The sequence below is a fragment of the Canis lupus genome, chromosome 4, assembly GCF_011100685.1.
Source record: "Canis lupus familiaris isolate Mischka breed German Shepherd chromosome 4, alternate assembly UU_Cfam_GSD_1.0, whole genome shotgun sequence".
NCBI lineage: Eukaryota > Metazoa > Chordata > Mammalia > Carnivora > Canidae > Canis > Canis lupus.
In genome coordinates, this window is record NC_049225.1 from 44,225,164 (window position 1) to 44,239,432 (window position 14,269).

The following is a 14,269-nucleotide window of genomic DNA, read 5'->3' on the forward strand; positions in this document are numbered from 1 at the left end:
GCACTAGGGCCTGAATGTTTTCATTGGGTTGCTGTCCTGGACAGGAGTTTCAAAATAATTTTGTTTGCCATAGAGCATAAAGCTTCCTTCACTAAATCAGTTATAGCACCTCTGAGCCCAACTCTTAATCTGCCAAGGGGAAAAACAAATACAGGATCTCAGAGGTCAGGGTAGTTCCTGTGGGGAGAGGTGGAGTGTTCAGGGATGAAAAGAACAGGCTTCTGAACGGTGTTCACGGGTTCGAATCCTGACTCTATGACCGACTCTGAGCTGTACAGTCATTATCTGTATGAAGGGGATGACCTCGGGCTGGTATAAGAGGTAAGTGAGGCGTGATACACGCAAAGTGCTTGGCCCAATTGCTTGGCACGTTAAATCACAGGGACTATCATTTGTTTGGTCCTCAGCACAGACGGAGAACATGCAATACAATACTTATGAAGATGTTACATTTTGATGTTGGGGCTACTGATGTCAGAACCATCCCCGTTTGGTTCTTTGAAAAGCAAGCCAGGTAGCTAGAGCCAGTGGCAAAGACATGACCTTTGGACTAGAACAGATGGCTCCTGTTACAACCCTGCCAGTGATGTGACCTTAGGCAAGTCACCTAATGCTTCTGAACCTCCTTTTCTTGCTCTACAAGATGAGACTGAACACCCAAGAAGACCAATGATGAGAACTCAGTGAGCTGTGCAGCATGCAGAAACAGCATGAGTCCCCGGCACAGAAAGGTGCTCAGGAAAAATCGAGGTAGGACCACATCACAGGAACTCCCATACCTTAATGAGATCTTGCTTTTCTTTTTCTCCACACGTGATGGCCTTTTTGATGGCTTTTGTTTCTCTCAAGACAGCCTGAGCTTCATCCAGTTTGTAGCTGCCCTGAGCATCAGACATTTTCTTATCGATTCTAGGAAACAGTCAGTGGGAAAGGTCAGACAGAGATAGGGTGAGGGATGGAGTCTCCCCAGGGGAAAAGCATGGAAGACAAGCTTCAGTCCCATAAGGAGGCTCCTCTGTATCCTACACTCCCTCCCTCCCCAGGTCCTGCCTATAGGATAAAGCACAGTAGGCGCCTGTGAAATGTCTTGCAGTGTGGGGCTGCAGAAGCAACACCACTCTTGAAGTCAAGGATCCTTTAAGCACCAGCTCTTACAGGAAGCTTTCCCTGATTACCTCCCTGTATCCTCCAGGCTGGGCGAGGTGTTCCCATAACACTGTGTGTAGCTGTGACACTGTAACCATTACACTGTGTTCTAGTTAGTGGTGTATGTGGTAGTATCCTTGACTGGTCTCTGGCAAGCTTGGGACAGGGGTGGGACTGAGGAAGTTTCAGTAGTTTTATTTTATTTTTTTAAAAAGATTTTATTTATTTATTCATGACACACACACACACACACACACACACACACAGAGGCAGAGACATAGGCAGAAGAAGCAGGCTCCCTGTGAGGGGAACCTGATGCGGGCCTCAGTCCCAGGGCCCCGGGATCACAACCTGAGCCAAAGGCAGATGCTCAACCACTGAGCTACCCAGGTGCCCCAGTTTCAGTAGTCTTAGAACGTGGTATAGAACAGTCCTTTAACTTGCGGTCTCTCAACCTCACCATCTTGACATTTGGGGAGGATGATTCATGGTGGGGGGCTGTCCTGTGCACTCTTGGCTGTTTAGTAGCATCCCTGGTCTCTGCTCTCTCAGTGCCAGTAGCATTCTGACCCCCAACTGTGACAACCAAAAACACCTCCATATTTTCTCCGATGCCCCCTGGGGGACAGGAGCAGGATGATTTGCTGAGCCAACAAACACAGTGAAGGCGAGTTGTGAATGATGAAAAACTCTTAGCCCTGCCCCTCAGTGGCCTGGCCTTGGGCACAGCCCTCAACACAAGGAGGCTTAGCTTGCTCCTCTATAAAAACCCTGGGTAATGTCACCTGCCCCACCCATGCTCACGAAGCTGCTAGGAATGTCAGATGGGATAAAAGATGGATAGGCAGGCAGTGGACTGGGAAGGACGGGACCAAATCAGCTTATCTAGGCCCCACATACAGGACAATGTTGCTTTCTGAAGGACAACCAAGCCGGAGATGGTGGAGGTCCAGGCTCTCTGGGGAAGGAGGCCGTGGTGTGGAGAAGCTTCGGAGGAAAGAAAGAAAACTTCAACTGCTTCACACTTTCCCCAAAGGCTAGGCCTGCCGTTTCAGTCCCCAAAGGAGAAAAGGAAGTCTTACAGTCTGAGGGAACACCAGAAACCCATTATTTCAGGATGAGAAAGTGCTCGAAGGCATTCCTCTCTGGTTTCCTGCTTGAGGCCAAACTGTCCTAGGCTAAAAATAACCTGAGTGGGGAATCACTGAGGGGGTGGGGGGCAGGTTTTCATCCCTGTCTGTCTGTCTGCCTCTGAGCAGGAGAGAGGGAGAGAACCCGGGTCTCAGCGCGGCCCTCCCCCTGCCCTTCCGTTATTTCAGCCTCCGTGGAGAGAAAACAAAGCCCCATTTATGTCTCCCCACTAAAAATAGCCTGTCTATTCCTTTCGAGGACTTGGGCCTGAGCAGGCCTGCCAGGTTGGCTAAGACTGGTCTCAGATTTAGTTTGAAAAATTAGTCTAAAGGGAGCTTTCTGTAGCAGGGGCCCTGCCCAAGATGCTCTGTGGAGAGGAGGGTCCCCCAGGACCGGAGGTGGCCCTGCCCCAGATGTGGGGGGGAGGGGTGCAGGAGAAATGCCATTTGCTTGAGCAGGGCTGGGGGCTCCAGGGAGGGGGCTGTGCCCTGCTGTCCTCTGCCAACAGGGTGAGAATGGCTTTGAATCCTCAGCAGGATGAGACAGAAGCGGTTTGTCTGCTGTGCCCTGGGCTCCTCAGACAGCCTCTACCTGATTTCCCTCAGGGGCCTTAGCAACCCAGGCTCTGGAATTTGGCTCCAGAGAGGAGCTCCAAGAGGGAACACTCTTGGGATTGGGGGGTAGGGGTAGGGGAACAAAGGGTCACCATTATGTGCTCAGTGAATGAATCTTTTTTTTTTTAAGGGAAAGAAAAGTTGTGTGGTTGAAGGGGAGAGGAGGGTGTAGTGGGCTGCGTGTGTTTTAGAATTTCTAAATTATGCAGCTGTCCAGAGATTCACACACCCGCTAGTCACAGGACAGCCACAGAGAAGCAGGGCAAAGGTTCTGACAGCAGCCAACTCCCCTTGGTCTTGTCCAGACAACTCTCACCTGGGCAGGGCGGCTTTGGGGACATGCGGGAAGATGCTGCATGGCCCTTCTCCCACAGGGATGATGTGCCAAGTCTCAACTCTTTCCTATTTACAAGGGCTCCAAGTGGCTGACAGACCAAGTCCCAAGCTTTCATCTTGATTTTTTTTTCAGTCTCCGAAGATGCATCTTTCAATCCTCATCAACCTTTCCTTTTTTTTTAAAAACTAGGGTTGCTGACCATAAATATGGTCATGACAAGGGAACAAGCTTTACCTTCTCCCATGCTCTGCAAAGGGAAGAGGCTGAGAGCGGTAGAAGTGATGAGATCACCTCCCACCACTGGCCTCTGCAAAAGATCCCAAGGGACATGGAAAGAGGCCTCCTGTTTTCTGGGGATGAGGAGGGGGTTATGAAGGATGAAGCCAGAAAGGAAGGTATTAGCACATGAGTGGCAAAACCCAACAGTCCTGGGTTCTGACCCCAGCCCCGCTGCTTACTGGGTGAGGGAGCGTATGGTAGGTAGGTATATTTTCAACCTCTTCGGTGCCCTCATCTGTAAAATGGGGCATGACAAAAACCTCTCTTAAAGGGATAGAGACAGTGAAATGAGGGGAGTGATGCATAGTGCTTACCCAGCACAGACTTGAGCCTGGGGCAAACGAGTTCATCTGAGTTCCTCCCCAAACCCAAGCCAGCAACTAGCTAGAGGTCACCCCCTACACACACACATCCCTCACCCGATCCTTATGCTCACTGCCAGGCACTGTCACACACTTCAGTTTAATCTCCACAAATAACTTATTTTTCAGGTAAAGAAACCAAAGCTCAAGGGGGCTAAGTCATTTTTGGAAGGTTCCTGGGAACTGGGATTTAAACCCAGGCCATCTGCCCCTCGAGGCTACATTCCTAACCCTCTCTGCCAAGGTGTGCATTAAAGCAGATGCCTTCCTCCATACTGAACATGGAGCTGGCTTCGGGTGAGGAGTGTGGGCGGCCAGAGCTGCCAGGGGTCCTATCGAGGCCTGATATCAAACATCAGTTGGGCGGAGGGAGGAGGAAAAAAAGGAGGCTTGTCTTTGGGGTTTCAGCGTCAGCTTACCAAAGAACAAGAATTTTCAATGCTTCTACAGGGTGACAAAGTGGTAAAACAGGTTTGTGGTGGCTCAGAGAATAATGGGAAATGTTTTAACCAGAAGCTCCTGAGGATTGCAGGAAGGGGAGGGGGGGGAAGGCCCCTGCGGTAAGATGACGTGGGAGTGAGTAACCTTTAAACTATGTGTTCAGAATCTGGAGGGCTCATGAGGTTATTTGCTTTATAGATCACAGATAGGAGTTTTCAAGGCTCATATTCATGCTGTCGACTGTCATATGTATATATACGTCTATTAGTAACATATGTACCTATAGAAGCACACATATATAAAACCGTATTTTATAATAATTTATAATACGAAAAAGTATTGTACACAATCCATGACACAAAGCCACGCTTTCTGAAACCTTGTGTGGTGGAGGATTCATGTAGCTCCCCCGTAGCTTTGGAGATGCGAAGAGGTGAATCAGAACCAACCAACCCCTAAGAGTGGTCACAGTCCTCTCGATTAATCAAGATTGGTGACAGCCATCTCAAGGCTTGGAGCTGTGGCCACAGAAGTAGTGGGGTGGATCTGAGGTTCAGAGGATGAGGAAAAGGTAGAGTCAGAGAAAAGGCAAGTGACTAGAGAAGCAGCTGTCTGTTGGGAATCTAAGTGAGATGTCCCTTAGAACAGAGAAATCGACTGCATGTTCTCCCTGGGGCTTCCAAGAGGGCGACCAGGCACCTCTGTCATGACTGTACACTGAGTCCATCAAATATACTGAACATGACTCTACGCACAAGTGTTCACTGCATGTGTGATTATTCATAACAATAAGCTAAGGCTTGCTGAGCACATACTATGTGACTCAGTTTCCTCTCCTACAAAGGGGAGTTAGCTAAAAGAACATTCCTTATAGAAAAAAAAAAAAAAAAAAAAAAAAAAGAACATTCCTTATAGAGTTGCAATAGGGATCAAATGAGGTCACCCAAGCAGAAACACTGAAAGTGCTGCTGGGCAGAGTAACTGCTCAATAAATCTTAGCTAGTATGATAATGATAATAGGGATGAATGCACCTGCTCTAAAGAAACAACAGAGCTATATCTTGGTGGCAAGTCAGTTTCTAAATGTGAAAATTACATTTGGTCAAAGTTATCCTGGAAACTCTGTAAGTCACCCATAGAGTACAGCGGCCATGACATGATGCATGTTTTCCCAGTGCTCTGTGTGTTGTGGAAGAAATCCTCGTCCCTTCAGTGGGGCACACTAGCTGCTCATCTTTAGGGGCCATGGGAAAGCAGAGTTTGTTTTATTTGCATGTGTACCAGATCCTACTGTATCTCCTGGAGGAGATGAGACAGGTGCCCAGAAATGCCCAACAAAACTTGTTTCTGTGACTGGCTGGTAAAACTGGCTTCAACGGCTTCAGGAATTCAGAGGACAATGAGAACTCTGGTTTGAAAAGATTCCCTTTGGGGCATCTCGGGGGGCTCAGTTGGTTAAGCATCTGCCTTTGGCTCAGGTCATGATCCCAGGGTCCTGGGACCAAGCCCCACGTTGCATCGGATTCCCTGCTCAGAAGGGAGTCTGCTTCTCCCTCTGCTCCTCACCCTGCTCATGCTTGTGGTCTCTCTCTGAAGTAAATAAATAAGATCTTAAAAAACAAAAAAAAAAAAAAAAAAAGAAAAAAAAAGAAAAGAAAAGATTCCCCTTTTCTCTTTCTATACCGCAACCTTGAGTGACAATATCTTCAGTCAATACCAGTGGAACAGAACTGGAATCGAATGGTTAGAGTGGCCTTAAAGGAGAGACAGACAGAGGGGCAGGAGGGGGAGTAGGGGACATCCCCACACTCTGCACAACAGGGTGGACTTACTTCTTCAGGGTCTGAAAGCCATGCTCTTTGAACTGCAGCTCCTGCTGGAGGTGAACCATCTCTCTCTTTAGCTTGTTGACCTGGATGGCAGAAGACACATGGGGCTAGATCCAAGGTTGATAGGGAACTGCAGGCTGCCTTCTCTCTAACGGGAACCCAGAGCCCCCCAGGGCTCCCACATAATTACTCAGGTTGTATCCCTTGGGCCACGTGGTCCCACACCTTCCCCTCACTGATGTTGTTGGTCTCTGCAGCTGCTCCTGCAGTCATTCTTGGTCAGCCTGGCTGGGATCAGGTCATTCTTGGTCAGCCCTCACTTGAGGTAAGAAGCCTCACTTGAGGCAAGAAGTGGACAGGTGCTAGCTGCCCTGAGACAGAGCTTAGCCTTCCCACTGCCTGGCTAGGTGACTACTCGCAAGCCACCTTGCCTCTCTGAACCTCCCTTTCCTGTTTAGACAGATGAGAATATGGTAATTTGCAGGGTTGTGCATAACTTAAAGCAGGTGATGGGTATGGGAGTGCTGTGCATGGAGGAGAGAGGCAATGTAGTAACTTTAGAGGCAAGACAAGGCACAGGAGCCAGATTTGGCCTGCAGGAATGCCTTGTTTGGCTTGCAGTTATTAAATCAAAAAAGTTAATTGCTAATAATGAAATACTGAGAGATTTTGTATAATAAGCCTAAGTACAGTTGTTTTCTAAAATTAGAAGATGCACCAACCACTGAGCCCTCATTCCAGCATGGCCACAGAGGGGAGGGGTTAGACAGGGCCCACCTCTCTAGGCTACACACTTCCCACCACTCCCTACTGCTTCACCCAGAGCTCTCATCCCCCTTTGACATTTTTTTGCAGGCATCTGAATTTGGAGAACCTTACTTGAAGTGTAACTGAACCAGTGTTCAAAATACTAGCTTTAGTTGAGCAAAATACTGGTTTAGTTGAGCACCACTGAACTGTGGTGTCTTAGTTACACATCGGTGAAATGGGAATCATAGCTATCCCCAAGAAGTTGTGAAGTAGTTAAATAAGACAACGCAGGAGAAGCTGCAGCCAGGAAGATAGCACATTACATTAAGCACCGTGGAGGAAGCCCTGAGGCCTTGTGACCCTGGGCAAGTTCCTCAGCTCCCTAAGCTTGCGTGTGCTCATCTTTAAAGCACAGACGCTGACAGCTGCTTCTTGGGTCTGCTGCAAGAACACGAGACAGCCCTCATGGAGCCCTGAGCGCTATGCCAGGGATATAGTGAAATGGCAGCTGCTGTCACCTTCACAATTACTCTGACAACTGCTACCACTGCTATTATTCGGGATCCTGGCAGTCAGCACTGGCCGCCACTGCCTGGTGGAAGCACCTGCTCTGGTCTTGTGGGTGAGTGAGTGGCCTGTGGCTGCCTCAGTGACCCCCTTCCACAGCAAAGAGGCAGGCCCTACCCGGGATTTCGCAGTGGCAATTTCAGCTTTCAGGATCTCAGGGTCATACTTAGAGCTGGATGATGAGCCCGACACCACTGCAACGAGAAAGAAAAAAACAGTTCTGTAGAGGAAACATTTTGATAAAGATGGCTTGTTTGGCCATCTACATAAACCCAGAAAGGAATGACTAATAGTGAACCACCTAAATGTCCAATGGGGGGGGATGTGCTAAATAAATAGGACGCATACATAAATGAGGACGATACGACTTATTGGGATTTAAAATGATGGTGCAGGGAGCATCTGGGCAGCTCAGTCCATTAAGTATCTGCTTTCAGCCCAGGTTATGATCTCGAAGTCCTGGGATTGAGCTCAGGATCGAGCTCAGCATCAGACTTGCTGCTCAGAGGGGAGTCTGTCTCTCCCTCTGTCCTTCCCCCCTCCCTCCATTAAATAATTAAAAATCTTAAAAAATAAAATAAAATGATAGTTCAGAGGAATTCTCAACAAGGGAAAATGTCCAAAAGGTGCCGCTACCTGAAAACAATCATCTACAGACACTACAAAGAAAGAGTAACGTAAATTTGGAAAATGAACAGTTAACACACACACACATACACACGCATCTCAAAAAGACACAAGAAATATACAGAAAGATGACATTGATATCTAGAGATGTAAGTGATGAATATTTTCATCTTTGTATTTTTCTTTTCTACATTTTCTAAGATGAACGTATTTTTAATAATCAAAATACTGTTGAAAATATTTATCGTACTTTACAATATCAGCGTACATTTTTAAGGGAAAATAATAAATAATGCCATCCCCCCAATACAATGATCTATTCATACAAATTACTCTCCAATGCTTATCCATGGTCCTGTTAAGTAGCTGTAATCTTAACTGCATTTTTAAAATTTAAAAATAGTATTTAGGTCTTGAAAAGATATCTTAAGGCTTACAAACATGAAGGTTAACAGTAAAATGAAGTAAAGGAAAAATAAGAATGAGGAAGCACAGCCATAGGTGTGAGATTAGTTAGGGCCCATGCAAACATGGAAGGTTCCCCTTCCTTACCAGGTGCCACAGCAGGGCTCAAAGCTTCCTGCCTGGTGATGTGAAGAGGGAAAGGGGCCCGATGTAATATTCATGGTGCCCTTAATGTAAACACAGCCTCACTGTTCAGGAAAAGGACAGGCGTTCTTGGTATGGAGGCCAGAGAAGACCTTTTTCCTGCAGGGCCTTCATCCCACCGTACTTGCAATTCCATCATTCCCCCACCCTCCACCTGCTGTCACCTGAACACTATGTGTGCAGTGAGATCACCTACTGGGGCCTAGAGTTTTCTGAGGATAGAGACTGGTGGCAATTTTCGGTGTCCAGAGGCAGACATGGCTGTTGTGAAGGGGATGTTGCTCTTTGGATTTGGTTAAAATAGTGAAATGGACCTTCTGATTATGCACAAAGGAAGCTGAAACATAATGCTGAAAAGTTGGGGAGAAAGGAAATAAAACTGTTCTGCACGGTAACAGTAAAGATGTTTTGCACCAAAGGCATGTTGCATTTCTGCCCAGTTTATAGGAACGATGACAAGGGGGAGGAGGAGGAGGAGGATGGATTTTACCACAAGAGATGGGTGGCAGGAATACCTGGGTTGGCAGGGGGAGGTCCTTGTAGTCCTCCTTGTGAGCATGGAACAGAGAGACTTCAGATACAGATTTTTGTTTACAATTGGAAGCTTTCATTTCCTGCATTCTAATCCCTCTGGTGTTTGCTGGACTTAGGGATTTCAGGGTGGGATTTGGCTGGATACCTAGCTGGAGGCAGCGATTTAAGCAATATTCCCCAGACAGGCACTTTTCAACAAAACTTTAAGGTTGTGAATATTTGTTACCCACTGATCAATTGTAAAAACATGGTGAAGAGAGTCACTGGTGAGGAAGTAAGATGGAGCCACACTCCAAAAGGGCGGGGGTGTCCGTTCTGTGAGCGTCCTACCCTGCTGGCCACTCTGCTATCAGGTTGTGCCACTGGACTTGGGTCTACGCTTCTAGGAACTTAAAGGTGAGTGTGACAGCAGCCTGGAGAGCCCATGAAAAATTGCAAGACCTGACCCTAAAAGGGAGAGCGTGCTCTGTGGGCACCAGCAACACCAGCCAGTGCTGATCTACAGAATGGGAGGTGGTTCTTGGGTATACTCAAAAATCTTGGAGGGAAGGAAACACAAAAAAGAACAGACTCCCACCAACTGAGCCACTGGGGGCTTGAATTCTTATGCTCTAGAGCACCACTGTGAAATGCAGTGTTTGCACCCCAAGCTGTTGAAATGGGATGTTATCATTTTTTTGGTAAGCACTTTATCTAACTAAAAATGCAAGTGGAAAGGTGCACAAATCATGTGTGCAGCTTGAGGAATTTTCACAAAAGAAACACACTTGAGCCCTTTCTGCCCACGGGTCCTGTCCCTGTGCTTTAGTAAAACCGTCTTTTTGCACTGGAAAAAGGGAAAAAAAAAAAAAAGGCAGCACACTTAACTAATCAGCACTGCAATCAAGAAACAGGTACCCATCTCCCTCCCCTTGCACCCTATCCCTTCACTATGCTTACAACAAAGGAATTACATGTATTCGAACAGAACCTTAAAGGCTGATTTTAAGTGCCCACCTTTTTATAGTTTTTAATTGTTAAGCTTTTATTCAAGGTATATATGAATGTAAGTTTAACAGTTCAAAGCGGTACAAGGTTTGCAATAAAAGAACATTCCATAGGTCCCTATCCCCTATCTTACTCCCCAAAAGGGAGCCATTTCCACATGTTCAGCTATTTTCTTGGTTATCAGAAAGTAGCAAGGTATTTTTGTTTTAGGCTTATTTACTTTCTTCTCTCTCTGGAGGCTAGGGATTAGCTCCCCTCCCTCCTCTGGCCTCTATGCTGCACATGTGCCCTGCCCTCTTGCCCCCAGCTACCCATCCTCACAGATAAGCACAGTCTTGGTGAAAGCATCTTCAGTGTTTGCATTACTTTTACTTTGTAAACACTCCTTGGGCCAGAGGCATGCAGCTGACTTTGCTTACTTTCCGTTCCAGCACATTTTTTTGGGGTTGTTTTTCCTAGAGTTAATAATTGTCATTTTTATGCTGTCTACAAACTTATCACAGATTCAACCTCATGCTCTGCCAGTTATCTGAATCTCCCGTCTTCAGGTCCAGGCCAGTCAGCTTCCTGCCCATTTCCACTTTTTGGCTATGCCTGGCCTAGGCACGAGAGCTGGTTGCTCTCTCTGCACTGCCAGCACCCTGAGATTCCCTCTTTGTCTTGCTCCTCTTTCCTAAATATCACGTCTTCCCCTCTTACCAGCTGTTTCAGTAGAACACTAGAAGCTTCCCAAGGAGACCACAAAGGAAAGAAACTTTTGAAATTGTGCATGTCTAAAAATATCTTTGTTCTACCCTACAGTTGGTTAAAGGTAGTTTTGCTGGATATAGAATTCTAGGTCCGAAGTGATTTTCCTTAAAATTTTAAAGGCATAGCTCCATTGTCCTCTAGGTTTCCAGTGTTGCTGTTGAACTATTCTGAGTCCTGATAATTTTTGTGTGACCTGGTTTTTTTATTCGAAGGCTTTCAGGAGCTCCAATCTCTCCATGTTTGAAGTTGCACAAGGGTATGTCTTGGTGTGAGCTGACTTTCATGCATGTGTTCACTGAGCCCTTTAAACCTAAAAGCTCTCCTCCATCCGTTCTGGGAAATTTTTCCAAAATTATTTTACCTGATGCTCCTTCTCCTCTGTTTCCTCTGCTCTCTCTGGAACTTTTATCACTCCGATAGATCTCCTGGCCTGGTGCTCTATTTTTCTTTCTCTCATTTTCTATCTCATTCTATTTTTGCTCTGCTTTTTAGCAGATTTCTTCAGTCTTACCTTCTAGTCTTCCTACAGATTTTAAATTTCTGACATTGTATTTTAATTTCTAAAGGCTCTTTTGTGTTCTCTGAGTGTTCCTTTCTCTAAAATATAGCAACCTGTTCTTGTTTCATGGGTGTGTAGCTTCTCGTGAGGTTTTTCTTCTTCGTGAAGACTCCCTGGGTCCCTCCAAGGCCCTCCTGATACCACCACATGATTGTTTTCATCTCTACTTTTCATGCCAGAGAATTCTTTCCTCGGATGTCTGGAATCTCAGCTGTCTGCTCATATTTAAGAGTGGGGCCCCAAAAGCAGACTAGACTTTTTTGACTTTGGGTTATGTGGTACATGACTTGGCTGGATTGTTTCATCCAGAGACCTTCAATGTCTTCACATCTCTTTTATCTGGTCAGATTTCCCAGACTCTGCTACTGTCCAGCCTGGGCAGTAAAAGCCTGGCACCATTCTGGGGAGCCAAGTGGTACATGTGAGCTGGGGTCTCAAATCCTATGTGTCCATGTTCACTTCTGTCTTTTCAGTGTGGTTCACCCCAGCTTTGAACTTGTCTTTTATCCAATAGTCCAGCAACTCTACACTTCCTGAAAAAAAGAAAAAAAAAAAAAAAAGAAAAAACCCCCAAAACCCCACAAACCCTCCAGTCTTTTGCCAGGTTGGGGATGGGCTGAACCAATTGGGGGAGAAGGTGTGGTGATCCTTCTCATAAAATAGCTTTCATCTAATCTTTATTTGAGGCCTTTGTCACTTCACTTGCACTCCCAGAGACATCTGCAGTCTCCAATTCCCATGGCTTTTGCCAGTGATCTGTGTAGACCAGAGTGCTCGCTGGTTTTCCTTGTGAGTGGCCCATATTGTCTTTTCTCGGGTCTACCAGATAGGCTGTCACCTGCCCATTTGCTTTCCAGCTTCCGCATCCTCCAGGTCTCCCTGTCTTTGTGCATATACTCCTTAACAACAATCTCTTATTTGATATTTCCTTTGTTTTAGATGTGAGTGAGATCAGGTGGGTGGTTCAACTGGCATTTTTAACTGCTACGTTCCCAGTGATTTCTTTTTCACATGGGAGACCAAGGCCTAGAGAGAGGAAGGAATGTGATGAGATCCCAAAGAACCCAGCTCTTCTGAGTTCTCATTTTTCAGAGGATAGGAGGACTCAAATGTAACACATGAAACTTAAAATTTGACTGGCTGATCTATATGAAGAGAAGTATTTTTGAGGTCTGATATCCTGGATAGAAAGGCCAGCTCTGCCACGTTTTACTGGTGTGACCTTGGAGAAACTCCTTCCCTTCTCTGGGCCTCAGTTTCCTAATCTGTAAAATGGGAAAAACAGTATCTTGTAGGATTGTTCAGAGGGGGAAGGTTACTTTAAATAGCCTATGTGGAGCATCTATCATATTGCCCTGCAGGAATATAACAGGTGCACATTCAAGGTTAGTTCTCTTCTCCATGGAGCTAGAGTACACCAGAGATAACGACAAAGTCTCCATCCCCAGGGCAGGGCCCCACCTGTGGCCAAGGCCAGGTGGCAAGAATTTCACAAGCCTGGGCAGGCCATCTGAGTTAGAAGCAAGGCATGTGCTCTCACTGGTCCATCAACATGTGCAGAGCTTGACTTGGAAGACAGACTTGTCTTGTAAAACCCAAAAGAAAGTCATGAGACTTTAACAGGCATGCTTAGGCTGGGGACACCTCAATTCCTGGCTGGTCTAGATCTCAGATCTAGTTACCTGAGATGACCCAAGTCACTTCAGATGGAAGTTCTTTAACATTCAAATCAGTGGTGCCTTTGGACTTGATGGAGCTCTTGGGAGTGTGCACATGATAGAAGTACATCATTACTTCCTACCACTGATCATATATTTATTCTTATTGGTTAAAATAAGACTAATAGGATCTATTAAAATCCCATTTTTGTAATTTCAATGCCAATGAATTAATAATATCAGATAATTGTTATTATTTATTGAGAGCTTAAGAATATGACAAGTACTATCCCAAGTACTTATATCTGTTATGAATTTAAGCCCCATAATACCTCAGTGAAGGTGATAACATTATTGTATCAATTTTATAGATGAAGAGTTTGAGGCGGAGAGAAGTGGCATAACTGGGGCAAGGTTACACGGCTAGTAAGTTGCATATCCTGGATTTAAGCCCAGGCAGTCCAGCTCCAAAGTCCACACTTTCAAAATATTATGTAAAGTATTTCCTGCCAAGAAGAAAATTGAACCATTAACATGTTCTAAAGGTATTGTTTTACCTATACCATTGGTTTTTGACTGGGGAAATTCTGTACCCCCTGGAGTACATTTGGCAGTGTCTGGAGGTATTTTTGGTTATTACAACCTGGGGTGGAGGGGTACTACTAGCATCTAGTGGGTAGAGACCAGAAGTGCTGCCAAATACCCCACAATATACAGCATTTGGCTCTGCACCCTGACCTCTTATTCTGGAAACTATATGTACAGGGGATTTGAAAGAATAACATAATATCAATATGTCCTCCTTTACCTATGTCCACCAATTTTTAACATTTTTGCCACATTTGTTTTATCTATCCCTCCATCCATTCCAATTCTTTCTCTCAGTAGGATATTCGGTTCATAGCAATCCCTCAACAAACGGTTATTGAAAATGGTCACCAAAAATGAAAGCCTATCCTATATTCAAAGCCATCAACATGTCATTGGCAGCAACTGATGGACTCACACTGATGGCATAGTTTTTTTCCCCGGCTCTTTGGAAATTAAGCTGCAGACACAATGCCACGTGCATGTCTTTAGAACAAGGAC

General features: G+C 45.8%; 1 protein-coding gene across 6 annotated transcripts in view; it reads right to left on the reverse strand.

Moving 5' to 3' along the window:
- The window catches only part of WWC1 (WW and C2 domain containing 1), a 155,521-nt gene that overhangs the window by 57,052 nt on the left and 84,200 nt on the right, over positions 1–14,269 (reverse strand). For all 6 annotated transcript variants that reach the window (XM_038534805.1, XM_038534803.1, XM_038534802.1 and 3 more), the window contains exons 4-6: positions 7,574–7,650; positions 6,143–6,222; positions 780–909 (exon numbers count right to left, since the gene is read on the reverse strand). In XM_038534805.1, coding sequence (XP_038390733.1) covers positions 780–909; positions 6,143–6,222; positions 7,574–7,650 — 287 coding nt within the window. The remainder of the gene's footprint in view (positions 1–779; positions 910–6,142; positions 6,223–7,573; positions 7,651–14,269) is intronic.